The 12,227-nt window shown below is 40.4% G+C and overlaps 1 protein-coding gene across 5 annotated transcripts in view; it reads left to right on the forward strand.

Moving 5' to 3' along the window:
• The window catches only part of STARD13 (StAR related lipid transfer domain containing 13), a 260,589-nt gene that overhangs the window by 181,668 nt on the left and 66,694 nt on the right, over positions 1–12,227 (forward strand). For all 5 annotated transcript variants that reach the window (XM_055137496.1, XM_055137511.1, XM_055137490.1 and 2 more), the window contains exons 2-3: positions 8,620–8,691; positions 11,884–11,965. In XM_055137496.1, coding sequence (XP_054993471.1) covers positions 8,620–8,691; positions 11,884–11,965 — 154 coding nt within the window. The remainder of the gene's footprint in view (positions 1–8,619; positions 8,692–11,883; positions 11,966–12,227) is intronic.

The raw sequence follows: 12,227 nt of genomic DNA on the forward strand, positions 1-12,227 counted from the left end.
CAGAACTAGGGCTAAGTGGAACTAAAGGCCAGTGTACAGTCTGTGTATCCTCTGCACAATGAATGAGTAGATGGCAGCTGCATGGTTAGTTTATGCAACATTATGGCACTGTAACAAATTTTCCCCAAGTAGTGGTGGCACTAAAAGACCAAAATTTGTTTTTTGATCACATTGCCTGCCAGAAAGCTGGTCTGTGTCTTTGTTCCCTTGTATTGTCATTCCACAGTTCAGGCTGAAGGAATATTCTCTGTCTAATCACATGGTAAAGAGAAAAAAGTAGGAACACTGGCAGAACTACATGATGGTTCTTGAAACTTTTTGCTTTAAATTCACGTGCATTGCTGCTTCTCACATATTATTGGCCACTATGGGTCATATGGACAAACTAGACATCAATAGGATAAAAAATAAATGTATACTTCCTGGTGGGAGGAGAGCTTCAGTCATGAAGAGCATAAGAAAATGTGTATGTAAAGTGCCTTTATGATCACTTAATCCCTGAATAAGTTATATCTATATAATTTGCATATATATGTATATAATTTCCCCAACAAGACTGAAAAGTGATTACACACAATCCTTGAATGACTAGGACTGGGTCTACTTTTACTAATAGAATTTACTTAATCCTCTTTCATGCTAATCAAAATTATTTCAAGTGACTAGGTTTGCTAGGAACTCAGCTTGCAGTAGATAATTCAAGATCTAGGAAACAGGCTTCTGTGAAGTTGATGGTGTAATAGCCTATCTTTGTCTCTCTGATTTGGGAAAAAAATACACATCCACAAAGCCATGTCTGAATCCTAACTAAATATGATTCAGCATCACAATGCTATACATGTCCCCCATATTTCTTTCTCCTGTTGATATGTATTCACTGTCAGCAAGTTATTTTGACAAGAGAAAAGTTGTCTTGAGTTACAGAGAGATAAAATGGTTATTTATCTTTTGGTTCACTAATTTGAATATTCAGTAATTATTCCTTTAAAATTTATTCTCAATACCCTATGATTAAGCTCCTATTAATAATTTAGAAAACCATAGGAAAAAAAGTTACGTGGGTTAGAAAAAATATGTACTTGGCATGCACATAAAATTTATTCAAGGTTTTCATACATTATAATAAACTTATTATATAGATTAAGTGAATATAAAAAAGATCCATTTCAATGTCATGCTATGTGATCTAAATCAAAATCTATTACTACTATAAAATCTAGTGTTTTATCCTGCATCTGTGATTAGAGTCTTAAAGTCCTTCAGGAGAAGGAATTTGCTGATAGTATATGATTCCATCTAATATTAATGACACTACAGTTTGTGACCTCAGAAAGATGAAATGGAGACTCTGGTACTGATTTTTAACAAAACTGACCCGGTGCATGGTCAAGTTCATATGCTGTGAAAAATTAAGGATTTCACCTGAGAAATTTCATTTGAAGACAAAGAAGTAATTTGCCTTTTATAGTATGTTAATAATGAAGCTACCTCAGCCACATACATCATCCTAATCCAGCAATGATGAGCATGTTGAAATGTTAATTCTTTTGTTATACTTTAATAATGATAATTGCAACCACTGCAGACATTGTGATTATTGAGTCACCCATAATCTTTTAGAAGCAGTGTGCCCACTGTGTTAGCTAGTTTAAATGGGGTGAAAAAAAAAAACAATAACAAAATTCTCAGACCTACTTTTATAAATCACATGGACATCTATGCTGTTCCCCCCCCCCTGCATTTCCCTTAAGTACCTTTAATGAAATTTCAAGAAAAAAAAGTCTACTTAAATTGGATCCATTGAAATTTCAGGTGATTTGCAAGAACAATATAAGTATATAAATATCCATAGCCACAGTTAATCGTTTCATAAGCGATGTAAAGGAGAGAGGTTTCTGTTAGCTAGCTAATTTTCTGATAGTAATAAGGTTTTAATATGGTCCCAATTTTAATTTTTGGTCCTTTAGAAAGAATAGTATTCCTTTGGGTTAGTGTTGGAAAAAGTATTTGCTCTGCTGAAAATAGCATAAACCCCAATGTGCTGAAAATGCTTAGCTAGGAGAATATCCTATTCCCAAGTACTCTGGATGAGCTAGTTAAAAAAATCAGTGAGATTGTAACATGAGGAGGCTTGCAATCCTGAGAGAAGAATTTGCTGCTCCCAGTGTAACTCTGAACTTCACCAAGACCCTGTTGAGCCTTGTTCACCTAACTGTATTCAGACATAACTGAATGGTCATTCTTTCAAGGCATCACCTTGTAAATCTCTTAACTCCACCAGAGGCTTCCAGCATTCTCCACTGTCTGCATTGCTCAGGTCCCACTGATTGGCTTCATCTCTGCTACCAGATGTTAATCACCTTCCAGCAGTGAAGGGAAGAGAGCAGTCTTGAAAAGCCTTATTAGAAAATAAGCATCAGTCTCAAACGAAAGTAAATTTTCCACTTGGTCAACAACATCATTACATAGGGCAGTATTGTTGTTGTTGTTGTTGTTTTAGTTGGGGCCAACCTGGCTGTGCTCAGGGCTTCCTCCTAGCTCTGTGCTCACAACCATATGCAGTGTTGAGCCAGGGTTGTGCAAGGCAAATACCTTACCCATTGTACTATCCTCTCTGGCCCTGTAGAGTATTCTTGTACTGTAGGAAAAAAAGGGTAGTCAGCCAAAGAACTAAGTGACCATATGACCATTTTGACAAGTGACATATCAAATTATGTGTTGGTAATGGCAGTGGCACCAAATGCCTTTTCCTTTCATTGTGACTTTCTGTGTTTTTTGGTTTCAACGCTGAATATGTACTATGAAGAGGCAGTATAATGCTAAAACTACTGTCACTGCTAAAGGTGAGACAGCCACTCCCTGTCTTGTCTGGTGCTGAACAGAGGTCACATGGCCTCCTAAGTATGTAGGAAAGGCAACTGAAGCAAAGTGAGTGACATTGCCTCAAGTAAGATCAGATATGAGTCGCAGCAGAGCACACCTATCACCCAAGGCATCTTCTGAATTTATTAAATAAAGAACTTGGGTTTTGTGCAGTAACATTACCAGTTAAATAATCAGCCCTTCCCTTTGCAACTAGTTGAGTTCAGTCCTCCAGTAACTATTGACTTTAAGATCCCAAAGCTACTTATTCTCCTAAGTCTCCGGGAATAGGTGGTATGTGGTGATGATAGATGCAAGGAATGTTTTAGGAATGAGGAGGTGTGACAGCCCTCATCTCAACTCTATAGAAGAAGCTGAGTTTTTTTCCAAAAATAAATTTAAAAGATTACCACCCTTCATCATTCATTAGATACCCTCACCTATTGCCCCCTCAGTAACCTCAGTTTTATGGTTAAGTCCATGGTTTTTTTTTTTATTTTGTGTTGTCCAATTCATCTGCTTTATTTCATTATTTGTATACATAAATAAAATCATCTAGTAATAGATGAGTTTCTCTTTCTGATTTACTTATCTTCACATTACCCCTTTGAGTTCCTTCCTTTTGCTGAAAATGGCAAAAATCTTGGCTTCTCGAATAACTGAACAGAATTCCATTGTGTATATATGTATATACTTTACCTAGTGTAAGTAATACTGCAGTAAACGCAACTGTAAGTAATACTGCAGAGTGGATGCAACTTCTCGAATTAATGATTTCATATTTCTCAGATGGATTCCCAACAGTGGGATAAGGTAATTGTGTTTGTTTTGTTTTGAGCCTGCCCAGTGTTGCTCAAGGGCTACTCTTGGCAGTGCTCAGGGAAGCCTGGCATGCCAGGAATCATACCCAGGACTCCTGCTGCAAGACATGCACTCTAGCTCTTTGAACTGTCTCATCAGGCTTCATAGGATAATTTTATTTTGAGTATTTTGAAGATGTTTCATGCTGTTTTCCAAAATGACTGTACCAATCAAGATTTCCACTAATAAAAAATTGGTTAGAAAAGGCTCATTAAATAAAGAGTTTTGGATTCTGTTATCTAAGGAAATTAATGGTGAAAGATAATGAATAGGTAAAAAAGATATGTCCACTCAAATTGACTTTTCCAACTAGAAGTCTTTTCTCCAGTGATCCAATATTTTTGCCCTGGCTGAGATGAGGGGCTGTGTGCTAAGGGCAGTCTCTGGTTCCAGTCCATACTTAGGTTTTCTCAGGAGACTTGCAACAAGTTGATGATTTGCGTTATCGCCCTGGAGCTGCTGTGGAAGCTGATATTGGTAGCAAGCGGAGAACAAAATAGAACTGTCAAATTGGGTTTTTAATGACCCTTAAAGCTTTTACATAATATTGCTCTGACAAGCAAGAGCACACGGGAAAAAAAGAGATTTTCACGCTCTCAAACCTCATTTAAACCTCGTTAGGAAGATCTTTGTGAAATGATGACTCTGGCAATAATGATTCTTTTTAATGCTTTAATCATTTTGACCACTGTCAGGATATAATATATCCCAAGGAAAACATTAGCATTAAGCTGATAGGTGTTAGTGGGGATGGTAGTGAATCAGTGAAATTGTAAGGTTCTTCTTTTTCCCCTCCATCTTAACTTGATGTGCTAATTCAGTTTTGATAGTGGTTCATTATGTCTGATTATTATGTTTGTTGCTTTGTCACAAGTGGTAAACCAAGGGTGTGTTCGCCCTTCAGTTGAGATAGCAAGGGCTTAGCCTGCAGCTAGGAAAAGGGGAGGGCATTTGAGAGACATTTCAGAAGTAGAGTAACCAGTTGGGTGTGTTGAGTGATGCGGAAGGGCCATCTGCCACAGTGGGGCGCGGGTACTTCTAGTCTGTCTTTATTTATTAACTGGAGTTATTGTTGCCCTTTGAGTCCAAAACTTAAAAATCAAATGCCTCCTGACTTGAAAGTCCTCTTAGTTTGCAGGTTGAATTTAGCTAGAATCTGGTTAAGATTTGATTTTTCATGTTTATGGGCAGGTAAAATTTATCTATTTGTTATCTCTGTTGTTCTTAGGGCGGGGGTGGGGGAGGGAAAGAATGGAAGTTACCTAGAACAGCCTTTTGAGTTCTGTATCCCAGACAGAACTGAGCTCTCTTCTCCTGCCCTATCAGAGTCATCTCCAAGAGGAGTTTCTCTGTAAGAACACACCTCCATCTGGCCCTGGTTCCTTACCCTTTCTTTATTATTATTATTATTATTATTTATTTTATTGAATCACCATGTGGAAAGTTACAAAGTTCTCAGGCTTATGTCTCAGTTATACAATGCTCAAACACCCGTCCCTTCACCAGTGCCCATATTCCACCACCAAAAACCCAAGTATACCTCCCACTCCCCACCCCCACCCTCGCCTGCGTAACTGATAAATTTCACTTCATTTTCTCTTTACCTTGATTACATTCCATATTTCAACACAAAACTCACTATTGTTGTTGGAGATTCCGCCCCCAAAAAAACAGCCCTACTGACAAGGAAGCATTTGATAATTAGTTTTCCATTGCTGAGAATGAAGAGATATGAAGTCGCGCTGCTGCAGTATCGGCCTCGTGGTTTAGGATTTCTGTATTTTAGTATTTTAGTAATTAAGTCCAGGGAGATTTGTGTTAGAAATTGCATAATTTCCCTTCCTGGGGCAGTATGGGGCAATGGCTTAGTTCACAGTCTACAGACATGGCTGCAAGCAGTTTCTGGGACCAAAAGTAGTCTAGCTGACCTCTGGATCGTGGTCAATTAGCAGCAAAGTGGCTGCACCAAAGTGTGGCCACCCAGGTTGAGTCTTGGCGGAGCGGGAGCCGGTATCGGCCCGGCCAGAGACTGCCCAAGCATCCTGCTGTTCCAAGTACATAATTCTCTCTCTTTTTTATTTCTCCTTCCCGCGCCACCAAGTTTATACCTGCTTATAGTCCTCATAATATGGTGGATGCCACACCGCTTCTCCCTGGAAAGAGAAAAAAAAAACGAGAAAGAGGGATATTTCCCCTCCTCGGCCTGTGTGGGGCAATGGCTTAGTTTACAGTCTAGACACATGACTGCAAGCAGTTTCTGGGACCAAAAGTAATCTAGCTGGCCTCCGGATCATGGCCAATCAGCAGCAAAGTGGCCGCACCAAAGTGTGGCCACCCGGGTTGAGTCTTGAAGAGTGCAAGCCGGTATCGGCCCCAGCCCGAGACTCTCCTTACTCTTTCTTTTCCAGCATGAGCCCCTGCCTGGCCTGGGTTGCTGGAGTGCACACACTGAGTAAGTTCCCTTTCCACTTTCCATGGTGGGAACTCCCTGCCTTCCAGGTCTTCTCCTTTTGCTCTTCATCATCTGTCCTTTGGGACTCTCTTGCACGACATTCCATTCTGATGGTAAGCAAAAGTAATAAGAACAGGCATACTCTTAATGATGTTCAAATAGAAAATACAGAATTCTGTGCGCCTAAGTTAAGCTGCCTGTTCAGAATTAAACTTTGGACAGGTCTAGGAATCCCTCCTTTTCTCATTGTGCAGTTGTCCATTTCTCATCTTCAAAATGGTACTATTTTGAAGTCAAAGGCAAATCTGAAGCTTGAAATTTTAGAATGTGGCCTTTTATGTTTGACTCAGCACAATGACTGCAAGTCCCAATCCTCGAAATGTGCATTTCCTCCATTTCCTGAAGTGCTTGTGTGGTTATCGTAGTGGAAACCTTCACAGATTCTCAAACAAGCACTGACTAGAGCTCTTGAGCCAAGAGTAAATGCAAAAAGGAAAGTAAGCCCGAAAAGGACATTCAGGTCCAGAGGGATAGCCTAGCAGGTAGCTGCTTGTTTTGCATGCAGCCCACCTGGATTTAATCTCCGGAATCCCATATGACCCCCCCACCCCAAACACCACCAGGAATGATTCCTGAGTGCAGAGCCAGGAGTAACTCCTGAGTATTTCTGGGTGTGTCCCCCCAAATCCCAAACAAAAACAAAACAAGGCAAATAGGACATTTAGTTGAAGGTCCATTTGAAACTGCACTTGAAGATCAGAGATATGTCCTTGATAAAAATAATTTTTCAAGTTTTTACATCCAGCTTTGATGCCCCAGATAGTTCTGAATGATGTGCATATGAAAGAAATGCATAGATGTTGGCAACGATTATGTTTTTAATGGGTGTTTGTTTTGGGGGGCTACACCAGTGGTGCTCAGGGCTTACTCCTGACTTTGTGCCCAGTGGTAACTCCTGACCAAGCTCAGGGATGCTGGGGATCAAACCCTGGTCAGCCTCATTTAAGGCAAGAACCCTACCTGCTGTACTGTTTGCTCTGTTCCCCAATTATGTTTCTATACACACCCCTTCATTTAAGAGAAAACACTCAAATTCTTGAAAGTGTTTATCCCTGAGTGACAGCAGGGGGTGGGTTGGGTACTCAAAGAAACAGGCCCCCTGATACAGGGAACACCACAAGTTCTGTTTCCAAATTTCGTCACAAACTCACTCTGTAATCAGGAGAAAGACAAGCATTTGCTCTTCCTGTGGAGCCCATGTAAGGCCTGGTCTTTGGTCTCTATCCCAGTGCACACCAAGCAGCCCTGTTGCATTGAGCATGACTGCACAGCTGGTGGGTTTGAGCACCTATTTCTCTCTCAGGCCCACAGCAGATGTGAGCATAGAGCGTATCTGTGCACTGGCCCCAAAAAAACATTGCTCCTGAAATTCTGATTCTACGGTAAAGCAGAGGAGATAGAAATCCCATTCGAACATGAGAGGAAGGAGCTTGGTGGAGACCTGTTCAAATGGGCTGTTGAATTTTGTTTTGAGAAACTAAACTTTTACCAGATGGCTTTCCTTTCCCTGCATTCATATTTGTCTAACAGAGTTGTGGCTGGGAAGTGCTCCAGAGTTTGCAAGGTTAAAAAGTAGCCTGGTTCACATGCTGTGGTCCCTCCCCTCCTATTCCACAGTCTCTCCAGGCAGGTGGTCCCCAACACTATTGGTAGGTGCTCACTGAACCGTCACCCAAAGGAACTATCAACTTCTTGGGTTTGACCTACAGAGATTCTAGCAATTCCATTGAATTCATGTGTCAATTCGGGATAATCAGCTTTACTTTCCATGCGCAACTCTGCAGCTTGAAATCATTCTAATGTGCTTAATGAATGAACCTCTTGTTGTAGACATTGGGAATTAAAGCCATTAGTCAAATGAAAGGAATAATAATAATTGGATTTTTTGTAATGTTTTTCTCCATGAGAAAACACTTTTTTTCCCTAGGCTACTCAGTTGTGTTGTCTCTTCATTATCCCAAGAGTCAAAGCATGAGAGAATGTAGATTAAAAGTTTAATACAAATCATTAAAGGCAAATTCATAAGGAGCATCTATTTCTTCCTTCTACTGAAGTCAATCTCCCAGTTCCCTGGTATATACATAACATGTTTATATACCCTGCCTAAAACTCAAGCCTTTGTTTCTGTAATCTGTGGTTTTATTATTATTCAAATACTTGTGGATCAACATTGAAGATAATCTTAAGCAGACACATAACAAGTACCTTTGTGATACCTGCTCATTTTGCACCCATTTCTGGGTAACCTACTTAGACAGACTTACCTGAGAACAATTTTGCTTTGTAATAACTTGCACAATACCCACAGTCTCTGCAACTAAGAAAGTTAGGTGCTGGTATGTGGCCTATGGATTCAACGCATTTTCCTTTTTTATGTTTTTCAGAAATTGAGGCGAAGGAAGCATGTGACTGGCTGCGCGCTGCTGGATTCCCACAATACGCTCAGTTATATGAGGGTATGTTCCTTTTCCTTTTGCTCTGAAGAATGAGAATACATTCCAAATGGGCAGGCTCCGGTGGATTGTGGTTCCCAAGTCTCTGCTTAGCCACTATTCTTTTTCTTTCCTTCAGCCGTTGTGATGCTCAGACTGATGACCCTTTAGAGAAAACTGCTGCTCCTCAAATCTACTTTAGTTTCTACTCCTCATAACTTATCATTTCAGGTGTCTTTGCTCTCTGCTTTGCACTTTGTGCTTGAACCAATAGTCCCAGCTCTAGCTGTGTTGACCACCCAGAGTTTCTCTGGGTTTGATCCCTTGTATTGCATGTTCCATTAAATACCACTGGGTATGGCACCCTTTCCAAATAAATAAAGATACATGAATGAAAAATTAAACTCTAAAAATGAATATTTGGGCGGTGGAGGGAGAACTCAGAGGACTGGAGTGTTTTGTCTTTTGTGCACAGGTCCCAGATTCTATCTCCAGGACCATGTGGCCTCCCAAGCACCTCCAGTTGTAGTTCTGGTGGTCCCCAACATAGCTAGGAAGCTTCCCTATTCCCACCAAAAAAAAAATAAAAAGCTAAAACAACCAAAAGACTTGCTCTGATATGAGCATCTTTCATTTGTTGCCTTCCTTAGTCTCTTTTCTTGTTTTATTTTTTCTTCAATACTCTATTTTCTTGAAAGTACAAAGCAAAGATTTCAGCTACTTCATTTTGAATGTTTTGTTTTTGTTTTGAGTGTCATACCTGTCTGTGCTTGGGGCTCACTCCTGACTCTGTGCTCAGGGGTCACTCCTGATAGTGCTCAGGGACCTAAATGTGGTGCCAGGGATTGAACCGGCATCAGCGATATGGAAGGCAAGCACTGTACCCCATACTATCCCTCTAACTCCTTGAGGAGTTTTTGAGTAGCCTTTAAATATTATGAGCTAGTTAGGATCCTGAGAGTAAGAAGATAGCACACTGGAGATCATCTGGGGTGGACTTAGCTCAAAAATCCTACATGATGAAATTGTGGACAGGATCTAGGAAGTTCTAAGAAAGAACGGGAGCCCAGCCCAACTGCAGCGCTGTCACTGTCAAGGCCAGAGGGAGAGGCAGAGCGAGTGGAAAGGGAATCAGAGCGCAGGTTTTAGGACTAGAGGACAAAGTTCTCAAGGGGCATCCACACATGGAGAGAACCAGGCAGGCAAATTCCCTCACTTCTTCCTCCCTCCCTGTGTCCAGCCAGCGTACAGAGAGAAGTGGAGAGGACCCTGTGGGCTAACCAGAGAATATCTAGCACTCCGGCAGTATCAGCTTCCTGATGGCACAACATTTACCTAGGATGGAAAGAATCAACAAAATGAATTTACTCACTGGTGAACGTCATCCAGTTGGGTGGAGCTCAGTTTATAGTTTGTTTGGTTTAGGTTTGGGGCCTCACCCAGCAGTGCTCAGCACTGACTTGTGGTGATGCACTTAGTAATCAATCCTGGTAGTGCCTGGGGGACCTCATAGTGTGCTGGAGATCCAACTTGGTTTGACCATGGGTAAGACAATTGCCCTTCTCTCTGTACAACGTCTCAGACCCCTCACTTTTATAGTTAAAAAGAAATACATGTTTTACTTCTGTGAGATAAAGGAGAGGTTATTCCTGAACAAACTTTGAAGTCCAGAAACTCAGATAAAAGTTTCATAGAGTATTACTACTAAGAGAGTGATGTTTGAATTTTGCTATAAATGACCCTCACTCCCACATCTGTCCACCAGTTTACTAACATAAAAGAGCCACCCAAAGATCTGAGTGGTGTCTCCAGAGTTAGAAGCGGGGAGAGCTAGAATTAAAATACTCATCTCTAGAGGAGCTTAATGCTGTGCATTTTCTGCTATACTGTGAACCCCCTTGTAGCTCAAAATATTATGAGATTTAAATATGAAGTCATAAATGAATAAGAAGATATTTTATAAGTGAAATGTCCTTGTCAGATTATGGTTAAGCCACGTGCATTGCATAAATGTAACAAAGATGAGAGCAAATGTTTATATACAGCTTTCTATGTGCTAGTAAGCAATTATGTTTAAGGATTTTTACATATGGTAGTCACTTATTCTTTACAGCACATTATGGTGGGTTTAATTCCATTATTTCCATTTTACAGATGATAAAGCAGAGGCCCAGAAGTGGTTAGGTACTTAACACTTCAAGTGGCAGTTAGGATTCAACATGAGGGCAGCTGGGCCTATTTATATTTTCCACTCACAAGTGCACACATGTACGCATGCACACACACACATGTACACACACATACGCGCGCGCGCGTGCACACACACACACACACACACACACTCTCAAGCAGGGTGAAATAGTCTTCATTCTGACACCATCTGGAATTCACTTACATTATTATTTTTTTTTCACCAGAAGAGGAATTGTTTTTGTTTCTAATTCACATAAGATTTAGATACTCATATTTATTATCATTGGCATAGAAGAGCCAGTGCAAAAACATGAGAATGAGAAAGAATAGCAGAATAATGATAATGAATTTGTATTGCTAGGTTTGACCATGGCCTGTATTACAGTGATCTCCATATTTTTGCCTCTGTAACTGAAATCCCTAGAGTGAACACTGTGTATTGCCTGTGACCTCCACAATTGCCATAAAGGGTCTGTGGGAGAAGTCATGTCATTGGGCTTCTTTTTCTCTTTAGAGAAAGAGTAGTTTTGCTGATACTTGAAAGTGACTCAAAATTTTTGCTACAAAAGAAAATATTTGAGGCCGCTGAGCTTTGGGTATTTTTAGGAATTTCCTTTCTGAGGGGAAGAAAGGAATCTGCCAAATTAAATAATTCATGAACTGTTAGGACAGAAGTCAGTGACCTGTGTCTTCAGGAGATGGCAAGAGTGTAAAAGCTCTTCTCTAAACAGGCCAATGTCTTTGATAATAATGAACTGCAAAAATGCAGGCACTTAGTATTTCATCTTATCCAAGGTTAAGTACTTGGTTATTCTCATATTTCACACTTCTCTGTACACGGAAAGCATTTATTGTGATAAAAATAAAGCTTCTATCTTAAACATTACCAAAACACCCATCAGTGGAAAGAAACAGCCATTAAGATCAGTGATTTGTGCAGAGAGGTGGCAACCTGGGGATACTGGGGCCCATTCAGGTAAAACGATACACATAAAGTCCTTTGTCTCTCTTTTTCTCCTTCAGATTCACAGTTTCCTATCAACATTGTGGCTGTCAAGAAAGATCATGATTTTCTTGAAAAGGACCTTGTAGAACCTCTTTGCAGGTAAAACATTTTGAGGTGTTTTTGTTTCTTACAATTGCTCAGTCTCCAGGAGGTATCTCAGTGTTGAGGAGCAAATTCAGTGATTGAGCAAGGATGTATTGAGTGCCTACTGCATGCGAGGCATGGGTCCAGGCTCTAAATAAAATCAGCATAATCAACCCCAGATAATGGAGCTTAAATCTTAGTAAGGGACATCAGAGAATATATTGGGGAAAGGTGGAAGAATGAAAGAGGTGATGGTTTTCTCAGAGTTAAATGATGC

This window comes from Sorex araneus, chromosome 1 (genome assembly GCF_027595985.1).
Source record: "Sorex araneus isolate mSorAra2 chromosome 1, mSorAra2.pri, whole genome shotgun sequence".
Taxonomy (NCBI): domain Eukaryota; kingdom Metazoa; phylum Chordata; class Mammalia; order Eulipotyphla; family Soricidae; genus Sorex; species Sorex araneus.